A 20567-nucleotide genomic window follows, 5' to 3' on the forward strand; every position below is an offset into this window, starting at 1 on the left:
ATCATCAGGACCAACTGCTTTTCCACTCTTCATCCTCTTCAATGCCTTCCTTACTTCACTTTTACTAATTTGTGCTACTTTGTGGTCTACAATAGTCACCTCTTCTACCCTTGCCTCTTTCATTTTCCACATTCATCAGCTCTTCAAAGTACTCTTTCCATCTTCCCATCACTCTTCTAGCATCTGTCAATGCATTTCCCTCTCTGTCCTTAATCACCCAGACCTGTTGGACATCCTTTCCATCTTTATCTCTCTGTTTCGCCAACCTGTACAGATCATTCTCACCCTCCTTACTATCCAACCGAGCATACAAGTCATCATACGCCCTTTGTTTTGCCTTTGCTACCTCTATCTTTACCTTTTGCCACATCTCCCTGAACTCCTGTCTGTTCTCTTCAGTCCTCTCAATATCCCACTTCTTCTTCACTAACCGCTTTCTCTGTATATATTCCTGCACTTCCTCATTCCACCACCAAGTCTCCTTATCTACTTTCCTTCCAGATGACAAACCAAGTACTCTTCTACCTGTCTCCCTGATAACACTAGCTGTAGTTGTCCAATCATCTGGAAGCTGGAAAAGGTATCTCATCTGGAAGCTGGAAAAGGTATTCACCACAGCCATTTCCATCCTTTTTGCAAAATCTACCACCATCTGTCCCTCTGCATTCCTATCCTGGATACCAAATCTGCCCATCACTTCTTCATCCCCTCTATTGCCTTCACCAACATGTCCATTGAAGACTGCACCAATTACCACTCTCTCATTTCTGGGAATATTCTGCATCACTTCATCTAACTCATTCCAGAACTTCTCCTTCTCTTCAGATTCACATCCCACCTGCGGGGCATAGCCACTAACAACATTGAGCATCACACCTTCAATTTCCAGTTTCAGACTCATAAGTCTATCTGACATTCTTTTCACCTCTAGGATGTTCCTTACAAACTCCTCCTTCAAGATAACTCCTACTCCATTTCTCTTCTTGTCAGTACCATAATAGTACAACTTAAAGCCTGCTCCTAAGCTTCTAGCCTTACTACCTTTCCACCTGGTCTCCTGGACACACAGTATATCCACCTTCCTTCTCTGGATCATGTCGACCAACTCTCTACCTTTTCCTGTCATAGTCCCAATATTCAGAGTCCCTACTCTCAGTCCCAGACTCTTTCCTTTCCTCCTCTCTCTCTGCTTCTGAACACGCACTCCTCCTCTTCTTCTTGTTCTTGTTCTTCGACCCACAGTAGCCCAATTTCCATTAGTACCCTGTAGGTCATCAGTACCAATGGCGGTCGTTGTTAACCCGGTCCGCGACCGATCCGGTATGGTATAGTTTTGGTTGACTCGCATGTTTGGTTTTGGCAAAAGTTTTACGCCGGATGCCCTTCCTGACACAACCCTCTGCATTTATCCGGGCTTGGGACCGGCATAGGGAGACAGTGCTCCGTGCCCCCCCAAGGCAGGCTTGGAGAGACACAGGTCAGTGCCGCCCTATGGCTTGCTACGTCAGATAACATTAGATAATTAATTATGTAGTGCTGGAATACAATGTTGTTCCAACCTCACACTAACTTCAGGTGCCTGCTATCACTGGCAACCATAACACGGTCATAGAACAATACGTAGTACGCTTACCTCTGTCACTTTTTGTCATGCCAGTATGTACTGTGCTTCAACAAAATATTTCTGCACATTTGGGTTTATGAGGACCCCAAATAATATCACCTGTTGAGAGACATACTTACGAAGCGGAATTCAACTCAAGGCTATCAGTCACTCAGTAGATCTTCGGAATAGAGCAGCCACGAAAGAATTAAACATTAATGAATCAATGGTACAAAAGTGTTACAGAAGCAAGCAGATTAACCGCACCAAATAAAGAATACCAAACAGAGTTTCAAAGGAACAAAGCGAGATGAATGAGATGAATAAAGATCAAATCAATCTAATTGTTTTGTTTCTCTTTATATACCATATGTTTTATCATGTGCCTTACAACACAGTGCGCCTTATGAATGAGAATAGACCCGTTCATTGATTTAGTTTATGCACAAGAGGCTCGGTCCTGCTCAGATGCAGTTTGTCATACTGTAGTTACAGTTACAGTTACAGTTACAGATGCAACCACACTGGACCACAATGAACAAAAATGAAACACCACCCAAGTTGTGGCTGGAGAGCAGCTCGGCAGAGCATCACCCAAACTGTATGATTGTAAAAAAAAACAAAAAAAACAAACGCCATGCGGTTCCTGCACTGGGATCAGGAAGCTGCGAGAAAATCACCATGGCGATCAGTTCGGACATGATGGGAAGAAACAGTTCTCTCTAGTGGTGAGTTTGAGTAGTGCTTTAGTATCATTTAATTGTAGAGGCATCATGCATTACCAAAGGACCACATATGGCCCTTTTGTTGTCCCTGTCCAGCCCCCATGGGGTCAATAAGAACATGAATGACAAAACATAACTTCACTTGAAGGTGTTTCAACCCTCATCCCAGAGGCTTCTTCACTTCTAATCACTGATGGGGAGTTTCCCAATATAAGTGCCAGGGTTGGGGGGGGCGGGTCTAGGTTATGGTGGATTGTTATGTAAATGGCAGAGTTGATCTGCAGAAACTATATCTAAGGGGGTTGTGCTAATTAGTGTGTCGTTGGTTGAGGACAAAGGAGCAACTTTTTCAACAAGATTTCACTGCAGCCTGAGAACGTCCACAGACAATGACAAAACATATATTCCGCTCATGTTACACAAGTGTGTTGCTTTACTGTTATCATTGATTCGGCCCTCAAATGGCATTTGGGTTTCTCATATGGTCCCTTGTAATAATTAATTGCCGGCCTGGGAACGCCTTGGGATCCCCCCAGAAGACCTGGACCATGTGGCGGGGAGAGGAAGGTCTGCGCCTCACTGCTCCGGCTGCTGCCCCCAAGACCTGACTCTGGATAAGCAGAGGAAGATGGATGGATGGATGGATGGATGGATGGATGGATGGATGGATGGATGGATTTCAATCTGCAACTACATTTTGGTCAGACTCTGTCATTTTGATTTGCTAACATGCAAATGATATCAATAATGTTCCTGTTTGTTCCGATGCGTCCACTGTAAAGTATCCGTATGATGGACATCCACATACAGTGGTGCCGATTGTTGGTGCATGGAAAGATTCTGAAAGAATGAACCCACACGAGTCTCCTTACACAACATTTATTGTATGTTTGCTCACATCAGCAGAAGACAATCGGACACTGCCATAAGCCATGGCATCCTGTTTGCTGTTGGCAGTTGGCGACCCCGAACTTGGCTGAGGCTCCTGTACTACAATCAAAACTAGTCGGTTCCTATCTAATCTTCAAACCAAACGCTGCTCTGTATTCTCACATGTTTAAGCCTCGTATCCAAGGCAGATTTTGGAAAATGGCACTGTCAGAATGGAAACAATTGCAGGGCTCAGCGAAACGTTTCTGGAACCATTGCAAAAGATCAGAGCGTGTGAGTCCCATGAGGTGGTGACAGCAAGTGAGAGAACAGGCAGAACATAACAAACACCAAAGTTTCAATCTGCTGCACCCCGTCAACCGCCGAGGTGTTGATTCATGTTGAGGTTGTTGAGGTATATTATTAATAACCAGATGTTACAGGTAAAAGTATCGCAAATACAAAGTTACACAACAAATGAGAGAAAAACTGAAGCCACTTCCTGGAAGTCTGAATTTGTTTTGGAGTTTCCTACCTTCACCCCGCCCACTCTTTTATCAATGGGTTTACACGCGTCTTCTGTTGGTTCAAGTGAGGACCGTATTTTCATTGGATGCATCACGTCTTGACATGGATTGGTAGATTGAGTCAGTAGGTAGATGGAGGGATGGATAGATAGATAGATAGATAGATAGATAGATAGATAGATAGATAGATAGATAGATAGATAGATAGATAGATAGATAGATAGATAGATAGATAGATAGATAGATAGATAGATAGATAGATAGATAGATAGATAGATAGATAGATAGATAGATAGATAGATAGATAGATATCTTTCAAACTATTTGGAAATCTGGTCTCTCTGGTTTTGCGTTGAGTGGACTCAGAAGATTGAACTTCTGGACATGACAGGTCTCGTCCATCACCTCAGCCGGTAACAGCTCACAGTCCAGGAGTTCTGCTTCACGGTAGTTTGGCAGAAATGAAGGAAAAAAACCTGTCAGCACCCCTGGCTTCAGTGGACAGAATCCATCTTTGACCAGCAGGTAGCGGAATTGGATTCTTCAGGACTTTACTTTGAGGGGGTTGATTGGCAAAGAAGTGGAGCCGAGCATCAGAATGGAAGACCCTCGAGGAATGAACTCAGACATAACAAAGGATTAACTCATGGTAATGGCAATCTGTCCACTGCCGGTGGACAGAACATACGGGCGAACCAGAGTGTTCCTCTGTCTCATCAACCAAACACAACATTACGCAGAAGAAAATAGACCTGGTACGACAGTGTTAAAATTGGAGACGGATGAGGCTGCTGATGGGAGAAGGTCATGATGGACCGTGGGATGGAGATCCTGCCTCAGTCCTTTGTGCAGGACGCCCCCTGGACGGAGGTGGATGGGCAGATCAGCAGCTCGGTAGGACAGCCTCCGGCAGCAGCCACCTTCTCCTCAGCCCGTAGACACAGCTCCTGCAGGAAGCTCGCCGTCTCCATCATGAGATCGCTGCCGTCCTCTGTAAAGTAATAGTGCCTTTCCCATCAAGTCAGATTCATTTTAGAAACACCAAATCACAACCCAACTGGACTAAGAACAGGTCTGGACAACATATGATTTGCAGGAACCCAGCGTTCCCCCAGGAGCAAGATCTTGTTGGCAGTGACCAGGAGAAACAACTTGGGCAGCCTTCTGACTCAACCAATTGGATCGGTTTCAAGCAATGTTTAGAATGGTTGCTGACATAAAAATACAATGTAACGGGATGTCTGTGGAAGGTCTCAGTCATGAATTTCTTGATTTGGTTTAAAAACCCCGGCAGTTATTTAGGGAAACTCCCCACTGGTCATCAGAACAGGAGAAGCCTCTGGGATGAGGGCTGAAACGTCTTCAAGTGAAGAAATTCAAGTCCAGTTGCCACAACATGAAGATTTGGACAAGACATTAACTGATCTTCTTCTTCTTCTTTCAGCTTTTCCCGTCAGGGGTCGCCACAGCGAGTCAACTTTCTCCATCTGACCCTATTCTCTGTATCCTCCTCTCTCACACCAACTACCTTCGCATCCTCTCTTACTACGTCCATAAATTTTCTCTTTGGTCTTCCTCGAGACCTCTTGCCTGGCAGCTCCAATGCCAGCATCCGTCTACCAATATATTCTCTATCCCTCCTCTGTACATGACCGAACCATCTCAGTCTGGCTTCTCTGACCTTCTCTCCAAAACATTGAACATGTGCCATCCCTCAGATAGACTCATTTCTGATCCTATCCATCCTGGTCACTCCCAAAGAGAACCTGAGCATCTTCATCTCTGCAACCTCTAGTTCTGCCTGCTGTCTTTTGGTCATAGTAACAGTTTCTAGTCCATACATCATCGCTGGTCTCACCACTGTCTTGTACACCTTTCCTTTTATTCTGGCTGAAAGTCTTCTATCACATAGTACCCCTTACACTTTTCTCCACCCATTCCAACCTGCTTGGACCCGTCTCTTCACCTCTTTTCCACACTCTCCATTGCTCTGGACTGTCGACCCTAAGTACCTGAAATCCTCCAGCTTCTTGATCTCCACTCCCTGTAGCCTCACCGTTCCACCCGAGTTCCCCTCATTAACACACATAAATTCTGTCTTGCTGCAACTAACTTTCATTCTTCTCCTTTCCAGAGCATACCTCCACCTCTCTAGATTTTCCTCTACCTGTTGTCTGCTCTCACTACAGATCACGTCATCCGCAAACATCATGGTCCATTGGGATTCCTGTCTAACCTCATCTGTCAGCCTATCCATCACCATTGCGAACAAGAAGGGGCTCAGAGCTGATCCCTGATGGAGTCCCACCCCCACCTTGAACTTCTCTGTTACCCCTACAGCATACTGTACCACTGTCTCACAGCTAGCATACATGTCCTGCACCAGTCGAACATACTTCTCTGCCACTCCAGACTTCCTCATACAATACCAGAGCTCCTCTCTTGGCACCCTGTCATATGCCTTTTCTAGGTCTACAAAAACACAATGCAGCTCCCTCTGGCCATCTCTGTACTTTTCTATTAGCATTCTCAAGGCAAATACTGCATCTGTAGTACTCTTCCAAAGCATGAAGCCATACTGCTGTTCACAAATGCTGACTTCTGCTCTCAGTCAAATTTCCACTACTCTTTCCCATAACTTCATTGTATGGCTCATCAACTTTATCCCCCTATAGTTGCCACAATTCTGCACATCCCCTTTATTCTTAAAAATAGGCACCATCACACTTTGTCTCCATTCTTCAGGCATCTTCTCACTCTCTAAGATCCTGTTGAATAATCTAGTCAGAAAATCTACCGCTACCTCTCCTAGACACTTCCACACCTCCACAAGCATATCATCAGGACCAACTGCCTTTCCACTCTTCATCCTCTTCAATGCCTTCCTCACTTCACTTTTACTGATTTTTGAAACTTTGTGGTCTACAATAGTCACCTCTTCTACCCTTGCCTCTCTTTCATTTTCCACGTTCATCAGCTCTTCAAAGTACCCTTTCCATCTTCCCATCACTCTTCTAGCATCTGTCAATGCATTTCCCTCTCTGTCCTTAATCACCCGGACCTGTTGGACATCCTTTCCATCTTTATCTCTCTGTTTCGCCAACCTGTATAGATCATTCTCACCCTCCTTACTATTCAACTGAGCATACAAGTCATCATAAGCCCTTTGTTTTGCCTTTGCTACCTCTATCTTTTCGCCACATCTCCCTGAACTCCTGTCTGTTCTCTTCAGTCCTCTCAGTATCCCACTTCTTCTTCGCTAACCTCTTTCTCTGTATACACTCCTGCACTTCCTCATTCCACCACCAAGTCTCCTTATCTACTTTCCTTTCAGATGACACACCAAGTACTCTTTTACCTGTCTCCCTGATAACACTAGCTGTAGTTTTCCAATCATCTGGAAGCTCACCCTGACCACCCAGACCCTTTCTCAACTCCTCCCTGAAAACCATGCAATACTCCCCCCTTTTCAGCTTCCACCACTTTGTCCTCTGCTCTGCCTTTGTCCTCTTCATCTTCCTTGTCACCAGAGTCATCCTACAAACGGTCTGGCTACACTCTCACCTACAACTACTTTGCAGTCACTGATCTCTTTCAGGTTACCTCATCTATACATGATGTAGTCTACCTGCCTGCTTCTACCTCCGCTCTTATAAGTTACCCTATGTTCCTGTTTTTTCTGGAAAAAGGTATTCACCACAGCCATTTCCATCCTTTTTGCAAATTCTACCACCATCTGTCCCTCTGCATTCCTATCCTGGATACCAAATCTGCCCATCACTTCTTCATCCCCTCTATTGCCTTCACCAACATGTCCATTGAAGACTGCACCAATTACCACTCTCTCATTTCTGGGAATATTCTGCATCACTTCATCTAACTCATTCCAGAACTTCTCCTTCTCTTCAGATTCACATCCCACCTGCGGGGCATAGCCACTAACAACATTGAGCATCACACCTTCAATTTCCAGTTTCAGACTCATAAGTCTATCTGACATTCTTTTCACCTCTAGGATGTTCCTTACAAACTCCCCCTTCAAGATAACTCCTACTCCATTTCTCTTCTTGTCAGTACCATAATAGTACAACTTAAAGCCTGCTCCTAAGCTTCTAGCCTTACTTCCTTTCCACCTGGTCTCCTAGACACACAGTATATCCACCTTCCTTCTCTGCATTATGTCGACCAACTCTCTACCTTTTCCTGTCATAGTCCCAATATTCAAAATCCATACTCTCAGTCCCAGACTCTTTCCTTTCCTCCTCTCTCTCTGCTTCTGAACACGCACTCCTCCTCTTCTTCTTGTTCTTGTTCTTCGACCCACAGTAGCCCAATTTCCATTAGTACCCTGTAGGTCATCAGTACCAATGGCGGTCGTTGTCAACCCGGATCTGGTATGGTATAGTGTTGGCAAAAGTTTTACGCCGGATGCCCTTCCTGACGCAACCCTCTGCATTTATATGGGCTTGGGACCAGCACAGGGAGACAGTGCTCCGTGCCCCCCCAAGGCAGGCTTGGAGAGACATAGGCCAGTGCCGCCCTGTGGCTGCATTACAAGACATTAACTGATAATTTAGTTAATGAATATCCACTGAACGCTACGTCTTTTATTCCTGAAATGTGGGAAAGAAATATTTTAATGCGGCTTCGGGGGGGTCACAAGCCAGCTGGTCCCAAGCCCGGATAAATGCAGAGGGTTTCGTTAGGAAGGGCATCAGACGTAAAACTTGTGCCAAAACTAAACACACAAGTCATAACTAATAATCTCATACCAGATCAGCCTGGGTTAACAACAACCGCCATTGGTACTGATGATCTTCAGGGTACCAGTGAAAATTGGGCTACTGTGCGTCGAAGAAGGAGAAGGAAATAAAAGAGGAGAAGGAAATAAATATTTTTGTGTGTCAAAAAAGTTTGAGATCATTTGATGTCTAATTAAATTTCCTCTTGTTTGAGAACCAACAAAACACAAACTACAAACAATCCAGACAGCTGTTGCAAAGCCCTTCAAACTGAAAACATTGGGGCGGATTGAAGAAGTGAAAAAGTTGCTTATCCTCCTACATTCATAACCCACCATAACCAATGCACACGGTAAGTCGCAGTCACCTTTCAGCTCTCTCAGTCTGGGAGTTGCCCTCTCTTGGCCTAAATCCTGCTCCTTCAAGGACCCACACATCTTTTTATGGGTGAACCAGTGTAGCCTCTGGCACACCAGGCTGCAGTAGGTCACCTTCAGAGATGGAAGAAAAATGAGAAAGGCAGTCTTTTCATAACTTTGTCAATAAGGGGGTAATTACTCCCATAGGCGGTTTTAACCACGCATGACCAAACTCCATGTTGAAACCAAAACCACACCCTTTGCTCTCCCTACCTTTACCAAATCTCATTTTAAGCATTCTTACTTCACATCAGATTTTACCGTAATTTCCAGACTAGATAACGCTATTTTTTTCACACCCTATGTACATTGCAGCTCAAAAAACGACGCGGCTAATTTATGGATTTTTGGGGGGCTAATGAGCTTCATGCCACCAAAACATTCGTCAAATCGACCAATGAAATTACCGTGAACTTCTGAGGCCATCCAATTTTGACATAGGAGAAGACGACTTGGTTTTGTCTTTGGTGCACAGGAGGAAGACCAAGATAGTGATCAGCTGGACAAAGCAGGGATAGAAAATAGATGGACTTTTCCTTGTCTTATTTATGATTAATCTTTGTCATCAGCCATGTTACAGGCACTGTTCGGAAATAAGCATTACCAGTACGAATTTGTGGATGTTACAGGTATGTATTTAATGAAAAGTAAAAAGAAATGTTTCTGTGTAAATATGTCATGTTACATCGTGGACACCTGCGGCTTATAGACAATTGTGGCCTATACACACACATATATATATATATACATATATATATATATATGCACTTGTAATAATTTAGTTATTTTTAGGTGCACAATAGTACGGAAATTACAGCACCAGCCAGAAACCAGATCCCAGCCTAATGTGGGCAGCCTTCTGCCTCGACCAGGCCAGAGAGATAGAAAGAAGGAGTTCAACAGGAGGGGACAAATCATCTGTTCATTCATTCACTGTAAGATGACACTTTCAAAGTAATGGTTATTAAGCCTTTACTGCCATGATCACCACAGACCTTGATGGGTGTGTGAGTGTCAGATGAGTGTGTGAAGTGTTGCTGTGAAGGACACGTTGGATTCTTTGGAAAGCTTACCCTTTTGCAGAGCGAGCATTTCTTGTCAGCGCCGCGATCCCCACACGTAGTGCAGTAGTCTGCATCCAGAAGAGCCATCTGACCCGTCAAGGCCTGGGTCAGCACGGAGAAGGCCATGGGGTTGTTGCCCTGGCAACAGAGGGCAATACGCCATTAGAGGTATGTCACTAATGTTGCATCGTCCATCATTGATCTCCTACTAAATTGTTCAAATCACTGCTGCTAAGAAGAGGCATTTGCTGAAAACTGTTTTGCATACAAAGAGTACAAGTCTCAGTAGCTGCAATGTATTGTAATTAAATACCATTATTCAATCTGAGTAAAAGATACGCTCCGAGCATGAATTGCACTTCAACTTCCCAACACATCCTTCACTTACAATCTTTACTGTTGCAATGGTCCTCACCAGCTGCTGAAGGAGAGTGCTCTCGCAGTAGGGGAACCGCCGGATGCAATCCCGGATGAACTTTTCCTGGTACTGTGGGAAGCCGTCACGTTCCCTCCCTCTCAGCAGGCTCAATCACAGCAAGGGATAAGATGAAGGAAAGTGAAATCAGTTGGAGGAGGCAGATGGTAAATCAGGTCTCAAAGCTCCTCTTACAGGAAATGAATACTTGGTGAGATGTTTGTCTACAACTGTGTCTGCAAAGCTGCCCCATCGCTGAAGTGTGAACTCGACCTCTCACCTCTTAACAAGCGCATCCAGCTTGTCGTCCCTCTTCTGGAGGAAGGCCAAGCATTTCTGCAGGATGCAGCTGATGTAGTGCATCTTCATAGCCAGGACCTCGTTCATATCCTGCTGTTTGACACACTGCTCGCACAGCAGGTCCATCACTTGGGAGCATTTCTCCAGAGCCCCGGCTTCCACCAGCACTGGGTTTTCCTTCACCAGCATGACTATCTAATAGAGGACACACAGACAGCTGGGCATACATGTCTGGGGACAAGAGGCAGCTATTGGCACAGAATGAATATATTGGTGATCTGTGGGTGATTGGCAGTGGTGACCCTTGCAGGGAGCAGCTCAATGGAAGAGAAGAAGGAGAGGAATTGCATACAGAAGATTGTGTATTTTTCCAGCCACACCTTGACCGGGTTGAGGTTGGTGGTCATAATGATCTTGTGCAGAGGTCCTGCCAGGACGGCCGGCAGCATTGGCTCACTCTCCAGCCCCTGGGGGCGGGTATAGTATTCCAGTCTTGCTCGGGAAAAGAAGTTGTTGATGACCGTCACACAGTCATGCTGGCCTGGGTGGTGAAGTTACAGACGGAGTTGTCACAATCCCCACCATCTGGTTCTCGCCAACAGTCCTGATGTTTCCGATCTCACCTACAAAAGCTGCCATCTGAGCAGCGGTGCGCCCCACCGAGTTGACTGGATCCGTCTCTGCTCCTGCGTCCAGCATCAGGGAGGTGATATCAGTCTTCCCTGGAGGACGTGAGGTCAACATGGAACAGATCACCATACCAGCTCACAGTATTACAAGGCTGTGAGAATACTTCAGCGCCGCAGGAGGAGGTACCTGAAAGTCCAGCAAACATCAGGGCAGTGTATCCGAACTCATGCTGGTTGCAGTTGACATCAGCCCCATGCTCCAGCAGCAGTCTGCACATGTCCACCTTGCCCTTGTAGGCAGCGTGCATCAGCGGAGTCATGCCATACTGGTGGACCAATGAGGAAAGACAATCTTGGTCACATTAGTCACGCTGTCGATTAAACTAAACACCGTTGAATGCAATGCTCACGTAATGTTCGCAATGAGTGATTTTTCTTATATATATGATGCAAGAGTTGTGATAGGCTCAGCGCCCCCATCCCCTGACCAAGACTGCAATAAAGATAACAAATGAATGAATATGAGAATAATTGTTATATTGTACAACAAATGAAGGAAAGGATTGTATCACTGATACTTTGAAACATGCAAAAAGACATCTAAAATTATTTCTTGTCTAAAATCTAATCAGGATTTCTGGTTCATTTACCTGTGAATGTTTTGTTTTGTTTTGTTTTGTTTTGTTTTGTTTTGTTTTGTTTTGTTTTGTTTTGTTTTGTTTTGTTTTGTTTTGTTTTGTTTTGCCTTTTTGCAAAACTTTTATTTTGCAGCAACCATTTCCAGATAGTTCCTCCAGGACTAACTGTTGCATCTGCCCACTGAGCTCCTGGGGAGTTTTCTAGAAGGGATTGTTGACACATTATCAATAGCTTTGTCCTGGACATTATGTGTCAATGGAGGGGGGTCCTCCTTCTGGCTGTGACAGCCTGAAGGAGGCTCCAGATACATTTGGCCACACAATGCTATTATGGAACACAAGACAGCTGCATCTGACGCTCAGGAGTCGCCTCCATATGGCTCATAACACCTGATGCACTGCATAGCCTCTGCTACGTGCACCGGGATGGCTGGATGGAAAATAGATAGAAAGATGCTTTGTATGAAGAGGTAGATAGATGGAGAGATAGATATCGTGGATGGATGGAGGATCAGATCAATGGAATGGAAGGATGCATGGAAAAGAAATACAGACAGACAGACAGACAGACAGACAGACAGACAGACAGACAGGCAGACAGACAGACAGACAGACAGACAGACATATAGATAGACAGACAGACATATAGATAGACAGACATATAGATAGACAGATAGATAGATAGACAGATAGATAGATAGATAGATAGATAGATAGATAGATAGATAGATAGATAGATAGATAGATAGATAGATAGATAGATAGATAGATAGATAGATAGATAGATAGATAGATAGATAGATAGATAGATAGATAGGACTCTTTTCTTGACTTCTTTGTCCTCAGGAAGTCCGGTACTGTTAGTATTGATATTATATATTATATTATCAATCAATCAATTATTCTAATTCCCAGGTATTGATCATCAGCCCATTGGAGCCAATCAGCAGGAAGGTGGAGCAGGTTTGGTAGAAGGTAGATGAATTGTGTTTGAGGCACCTCCTCTGGTTCTTACCTCATCCAGACAGTTGACTCGTACCTCCCTGCTCTCCAGGAGCTGGGCAGCTTCCTGGATGTCACCTGGAAGGCAAAGCGTGGTCTCAGAGGAGACCAAGGAGATGGTTCTCACGTTTGATAACACTATATGAGTATTTGTACAGTGCTTCTCAAATGTCCCACGCCAGTGGAGATCCTCCTGCACAGGTGGCTGGAGTCAAATTGAAGGTCTGAATGACAACAGAGAAGAAGAAGGAGAAGACAAAGAAGACAAAGAAGAAGAAGAAGAAGAAGTAGAAGAAGAAGAAGAAGAAGAAGAAGAAGAAGAAGAAGAAGAAGAAGAAGAAGAAGTAGGAGTGGAAGGCCGACATAATCCAGCTTACCAGCATCAATGACCTGCAAGATCTTCCTCTCGGACGCGGACAGGTCCCCCTTCTGAGGCGATGCCATGTTCTGTTGAGCAGCTGCCAGGTCTGGTCTGCTCATATCTGCTGCTCCTTCTTGGTGCGAACAGAAAAGATTCAGAATGAGCTGACCCAGGAATGTACCACTGCAGCCAAAACAACAGGGCCGGGTCACAGGAGGGGGCAGGGCTTGGGGGGGTAGCAGGTGGTCTCTTCCAACATCTGCCTGTTTGTTACTCATTCTAATTCTTTCATTCATATTTATAACAGGTTTATTTTTTCAATATTCAAAAGGTGAAATATAAATGTCAGCCAAAGAAAATGGTTTGATAAAATGGTATCCTTCTCTGAATGTAGATAGGTAAATAAATACATAAATATATATTAGATAAGATAAAGTCAGTTGTTCCAGCAGCAGCACAAATAATGCAAATTATGTAAGTAGAAATAAAATAGTAAAACTACAAAATAATAAATAAATATAAAGAGTAGAAAAAAATCAAAAATATATAAAATATGAGAGATATAAAAAGAAATAGAGATGCCCTCTGATTGGAGGTAGTGTAAAATAGAGATGGGGGGTAGTTATAGAAAATATAATATGTATATCTAAATGTACATTAATACCTATATAAACAAATAATCAAATTAATACAAATATATAGAAAGAATGTTGAATAGAATAAATAATAACCTCAATAGAAAAATGAATAAAGTGACGGATGGATCATTACATAAATAAATAAATAAGTAAATAATACATATACATATATATATTTACATACATTCAAACATATAGATCATACATATATACATACATACTTACATAAATATATGAATATACATACATACATACATACATACATACACATACATATATTTATATGTACATATACTTCTTCTTCCTCTTCTTCTTTCGGCTTTTCCCTTCAGGGGTCGGCACAGCGAGTCAACTTTCTCCATCTGACCCTATTCTCTGTACCCTCCTCTCTCACACAGACTACCTTAATATCCTCTCTCACTACGTCCATAAATCTTCTCTTTGGTCTTCCTCGAGACCTCTTGCCTGGCAGCTCCAATTCCAGCATCCATCTACCAATATCTTCACCCTCCCTCCTCTGTACATGACCAAACCATCTCAGTCTGGCTTCTCTGACCTTCTCTCCAAAACATCTAAACATCTGTGCTGTTCCTCTGATAGACTCATTCCTGATCCTTTCCATCCTGGTCACTCCCAAAGAGAACCTCAACATCTTCATCTCTGCAACCTCTAGTTCTGCCTGCTGTCTTTTGGTCATTGTATCAGTTTCTAGTCCATACATCATCGCTGGTCTCACCACTGTCTTGTACACCTTTCCTTTTATTCTGGCTGAAAGTCCCCTATCACATAGTACCCCTGACACTTTCCTCCACCCATTCCAACCTGCTTGGACCCGTCTCTTCACCTCTTTTCCACACTCTCCGTTGCTCTGGACTGTCGACCCTAAGTACCTGAAATCCTCCAGCTTCTTGATCTCCGCTCCCTGTAGCCTCACCATTCCACCCGAGTTCCCCTCATTCACACACATATATTCTGTCTTGCTGCGACTAACTTTCATTCCTCTCCTTTCCAGAGCATACCTCCACCTCTCTAGATTTTCCTCTACCTGTTGTCTGCTCTCACTACAGATCACAATGTCATCCGCAAACATCAAGGTCCGTGGGGATTCCTGTCTAACCTCATCTGTCAGCCTGTCCATCACCATTGCGAACAAGAAGGGGCTCATTTGTGGACGTAGCAAGAGAGGATATGAAGGTAGTTGGTGTGAGAGAGGAGGATGCAGAGAATAGGGTTAGATGAAGAAAGTTGACTCGCTGTGGCGACCCCTGACGGGAAAAGCCGAAAGAAGGAGAAGAAGAAGAAGACTGATGTATGTCAGGGATGTGTCCTTGCTCCGTACCTGCTATCTGTGACATTCCTGACCACGTGAATAAATTAAGAAGGACAGTAGAATTACAGTGAACTTCAGGCTCAATGGAAACCTTTTTAAGATCAGAAGGCTTCAGGTTGTCACAAAAGTAACCTCATAGCACATCATTGAGCTACAGTATGCAGACTGTGCAGTTGCGGCCCACTCACCAGAGGCTCACTTCAAGCTGTACTCACAGCTGCTGCAAGTGCCTACGGCAGACTGGGTCTCTGTCTCTCGTTAAACGCATGACACGTAAGGATGCTCAAGGCCTTCCACAACAGATGGCTATAATGCATCTTGGAGGGATTGCGTCCCCCGCACGGAGATACTCCACAAGACCAACTGCATTAGTATCGAGGCCTCAGTCGGCAAGCACCAGCTCCACTTGGTTGGTCATGTCATCAGGATGCCAGGAGATCGGCTGCCACGGAAATTTCTCTATGGCCAGTTGCATCTTGGCCGCCACTCTGCTAGTTGCCAGAAAAGGTGATACAAAGACCAACTGAAAATCCTGATGAAGAAGAGCAGCCTGAAGCCAAACCAGCAGGAGGAGGCCGCCATCCAGCGCCCCAGCTGGCAGAGGCTCTGCCAACAAGGTGTGCACAGACTTGAGGAGGACCGAACTGATAGACGGAAGAAAAGCATTCCAAGACATGAAGCCAGCACTATATCTACAACCCCAGCTTGTGGACTCAGCTGCTCTGACTGCAGCAGACAATGTGGATCAAGTTTTGGACTCACAAGTATCAGAGGCAGGACTGTCATCATCAGACATGCTGGACCACCCAAAGAGAGAGAGAGTGTGTGACATTCCTAGAAAACTTGACAGATCCAGTCAAAGGGAGCAAAAATTTCCCAGGACCATTTTTGTGAACCTCAACTGTGGAGCAGGTGCAATCCCAATTCTGGTTCTTCTTCTACTACTTTTATCTGGATGATAATCCAACTGATGGAGAACCACCTTCTCCCATGTATTCTTCCGTTTGCTCGAACACAACCAGTTTGGACCGAGCCTGGGAAGAACTAGCCCCGCAGCAGCAACTCATCCTGGTATCTTAAAGTCCCTTCAAACCCGGAGAGGACTTTACCCTTTCTGTCAACCTGTTTCGCCACGTTAAACCACCATGACGGTGTCAAATATCAGCTTTTGACTTGTCGGCGTGGATCTAAACGATTCTAACCCGGCGGACGGGACTGCTCGGCGGGACGTTCGGCAAGGGTTTTTGGTTTCTCTTACAGTGCAGGCAAGCGTGTCCGCGCACGCCCACACAATCCTGGGAAATGTCACAACGACGCACTACCAGCAGCTTGTTCAAAGCGTGAAGTCAGTGGCCTAAGTCCTCTGCCTCTAATATCAACAAGATTCCTGTAAAATTATCAGAGATCCATAAACAAATATTACTGTACTGAAAAATTATATATGTACACAACTTCTCACCATGTGATACAATAATAGATGTGCTGCATCGCAGCAAATCTGTATTTTACAAGAAATGGTTGAGAAAGGTATATGGTCAATAATTGACTTGATGGATGACAATGGTAGTCTTTTAGACTACGAACAATTCTGTACTAAACACAGCTTTAACCCTCTAATATTAGTGTTCATGAAGTTACGTAATGCACTACGTCAACAATTTGTATTCCTGACCAAAAAAATAATGACACACCAAACCATACAACCACAGTTACATCCACTATCACTCCAAGGAATCTCAATTATGAACAGAAAATGCAGCAACTTTTTATAGGAAATGTTTTACAGAAAACTTATTCTCTGGACGTCAGAAGAAAAATAATATTTTTAAATAAATTGGATAAGAAATTGATTGCCACGCTGCAGACTATGTATCTAACTCTACCCATACCCCCAAAGGCAAAAGAGACGCACTTCAAAATTATGAATGACATCTACCCATCTAAAGAATTATTGGAGTCCCGCTTTAATATTGAGGGTAATATGGGAATGCGAAAAATACAACGCTTTTGAGCTAAAACTCAAAAAAGGATTAAAGACAAATTTCAATCAACACCAATTTCTTTCTCAAGAGATGATATAACATTTTAACATTTACTTTTTGGCAACAAAAGAGATGAAGTCTGTGTCAATGTTATTTTTGTACACAAAAACAGAATGCAAAAATGTTCCCCCAATTTTATGTTCTATATAAACGATTTTGAATGATATAAAAAATCCTTATAACTTATGGAAAAATCCAAAAACCCAAAAATATACAGTTTTATTACTGATATTCCTTTAGATCCACCGAGTTAAATACATATTGTATTCTCCTTACAATTTTTTATTTATTTTATTTTATTTTATTTTATTCTATTATTATTATCAATGTTATTACGGTATTTTAATTTATATTTTTTTATAATTATAATATAATATAATAATATAATATAATATAATTTTTTTTTTTTTTTTCTAGAATGAAACATTTCTAGCAGGCCTTTAATCCTGTTTACTCTTACGGTTAATTGACTGCATACAAAATGAATGTCCATATGTGCCTATGTTTCCGCATGGCTGTTTATCATTGACATTCAATTCTATTTAGCCATGTTTGTTTTATTCATATGTTTTATCTGTTATACTATATGTGTATATGTTATACTATAAAAATTATTAGAAAAATAATAAATTAAAAAAAATAGTTCTTAGCATTAGCACGTCCATAGGCCAGTGGCAGCTCGCTGTTAGTGTTAACACTTTTTTTTTTGTTTGTTTGTTTGTTTGTTATTAACAATTTTTATTGAACATAAATAGACAAAACATACAAAGAAACAAACATGGCTGAATAGAATCGAATGTCAATTAAATAAACAGGTACAAGGAAACAGAAGGGCATTCATTTTGTATGCAATCAATTAACTATGGGAGTAAAAATTAATAAACCAAAATAATAACAATTTAAAAAATGGCAAGGGGAACACAACATGTATTTAACTTGATGGATCTAAAGGAATATTCTAATGTTTTAACAATTAAATGATGGCGGAGGCGAAGAGGAGTTCAATCCTTTAATTTGAAACACCAACAAAATACAACTAGAACTTGCACATCCGGGCTCACATTTATATATACCCTGCTTAACCACGTGTCCCAACCGTTAGTCCTGTGGGGTGAGAGACCGCGTCCCTTCGTGTCCACCACACAGCCCCCCCCCCGAACACCCAGTATGGTACCTGGAAAGGGGACACATCTTCACCTGCCACCCTGTGTGCTGGTTTCAACCAATCTAGCGTGATGCGCTCCCTACGCCCACCCATGTCTAAAACAAAACTCCTGGTGCCTGCCTCAAGCACTCGGAATGGCCCATCATATCGGGGTTGCAGTGGCGAGCGCTGAGCGTCATGCCTAACAAACAAGAAACGAAACATGAGCTCCGCTGGCATAAAATACTGCAGGAAACAGTGGTGGGCTGGGCCCAGAAAACGCAAACCTAGGGGTGCAAACGGCCAGGAAAGTGGAGCAGACCTCTCAGGCAAAAACTTCCCTGGCACACGTAATGGCTGACCGAGCACCAGCTCAGCGAGGGAGGCATCAGGTCATCCTTAGGAGCGGAGCGTAACCCCAGCAAGACTCACGGTAAACGGTCCAACCAACTGTCGCCTGCGAACGCAGCCCACAACGCTGCCTTCAGGGACCTGTTAAACCACTCGCACAAGCCGTTAGCCTGAGGGTGGTACGTTGTCGTACGGTGCACCATCGTCCCCAAAGACCCAGCCACCAGAGCGACGACACGAACTGTGGACCCCTGTCCGAAGTAATATTTGATGGGGTACCGAAATGGGCAACCCAAGAAGATAGAAATGTTCGAGACACGTCCGCAGCAGCCGTGAAGGACAACGAGACCACCTACGGCCACCTAGTAGTCCTATCCACAATGGTGAGTAGGTGGGTAAAACCCTGCGAAGGGGGTAATGGGCACACTAGGCCGACATGGACATGGTCAAAACGCCTGGCCGGAATCAGGAATGTGAAAGCAATTGCACAGTGTTGAAAACCCGCCGCTGCCAAACCTTGTGGACCACCAGTCGGGCCGGCCAGTAGAGACTCCACAGAGAGGGGCAGGACTACCTTCCTGAACAGCCACATCATCCAGCACGAGACCCGTACTCGACAACCACAGGGCGAGGACATCCATGTCACTGGGCTGGTCAGTGGCCATAGCTGCAAAATCGATCCCGACATCCATAGGACAGACGAGAACCCGGGACAAGCAGTCTGCTACAGGGTTGAACTTCCCAGCCACATACCTAATGTCCATAGTGAACTCGGAAACAGCTGCGAGGTGTCGCTACTGGTGGGCAGACCACGGCTCTGCAACTCTCAACATGGTGAAAGTCAACAGCTTGTGATCCACATACACCGTGAAGGAGCAACCCTCCAGAAGAAAACGGAAGTGTCGCGTTGCCAGATGCAGGGCCAACAACTCGCTGTCGAAAACACTGTATTTGCGTTAACTGTCCCTCAGTTTGCGGCTAAAGAAGGCAAGCGGCTGCCAGGTATCTGCTACCCACTGTTTGACCACAGCCCCTACTGCCACATCAGACGCATCAATGTCATCAATGCTATCAATGCTATTGATGCACGTCATCAATGCTATTGGCGCCATGGGCGCAGGATAGGCGAGGAGGACCGCATTCACCAGTGCGCGCTTAGCCCTGTCAAAAGCCTGAACCTGTTCCCAAGTCCAGTCAACCCCGTCTTTTGCACGTCGTGAGCGCAAAGCTTCATACACCCGAAGGAGGTGAGCAGCATGATGGAGGAAACAGTTGTAAAAATTGCCTAAGAACTCGTAAGAACATCCCTAAGAACTCCTGCAGCGCTTTGACTGATGCCAGACGCAGGAAATCAGTCACCTCCTGCACCTCCGATGGCAACGGAACTGCGCCCTGCGGTGAAATGCGGTGCCCTAAAAAAATCAATCGTCAAAAGACCAAATTGACACTTAGCCAGGTTGATAATGAGGCCATGTTCGGCTAGGTGGCGGAAAACCTGAGTTAGGTGTTCCAGGTGCATATTGGCTGACGGGCTGGCCACCAGAATGTCATCAAGGTAAACGAAAAAAAAACGGGATATCACGCAGCACCGAGTCCATGAGCCATTGAGAGGTCTGGGCGTCCCCCTTCAACCCGAAGGGCATACGAAGAAATTTGTACAGACCTAACAAGGTGATCACTGTGGTTTTGGGCACATCCTTCGCGTGTACGGGTACCTGGTGATAACCACGCACCAGGTCGACCTTGGAAAAGAGGGTGGCGCCCAAC

The 20567-nt window shown here is 44.3% G+C and overlaps 1 protein-coding gene across 4 annotated transcripts; it reads right to left on the minus strand.

Annotated features, from left to right (window-relative positions):
• Positions 1-3196: 3196 nt before the first annotated feature.
• On the minus strand, positions 3197-13446 carry LOC147216453 (ankyrin repeat and MYND domain-containing protein 2-like). Of its 4 annotated transcripts, none has more exons than XM_086177700.1 (10): positions 13312-13446; positions 12948-13012; positions 11482-11620; positions 11289-11387; positions 11046-11206; positions 10646-10860; positions 10366-10474; positions 9960-10088; positions 8835-8958; positions 3197-4716 (listed from the first exon to the last, which is right to left on the minus strand). In XM_086177700.1, exons 1-10 carry the CDS (start codon positions 13412-13414, stop codon positions 4562-4564), a joined length of 1299 nt encoding a protein of 432 aa, XP_086033826.1. In that variant the 5' UTR covers positions 13415-13446; the 3' UTR covers positions 3197-4561. The 4 variants fall into 4 exon arrangements, with proteins under 4 accessions (XP_086033826.1, XP_086033825.1, XP_086033828.1 ...); XM_086177699.1 differs by having other exon boundaries at positions 3714-4716; positions 10339-10474; positions 13312-13445; XM_086177702.1 differs by having other exon boundaries at positions 3714-4716; positions 10339-10474; positions 12948-13031; positions 13312-13387.
• Between the last annotated feature and the right edge of the window lie 7121 nt (positions 13447-20567).

This window comes from Fistularia commersonii, chromosome 30 (genome assembly GCF_037954325.1).
Source record: "Fistularia commersonii isolate RoL2024-O1a breed Wild chromosome 30, RoL_Fcom_v1.0, whole genome shotgun sequence".
Classification (NCBI taxonomy): Eukaryota; Metazoa; Chordata; class Actinopteri; order Syngnathiformes; family Fistulariidae; genus Fistularia; species Fistularia commersonii.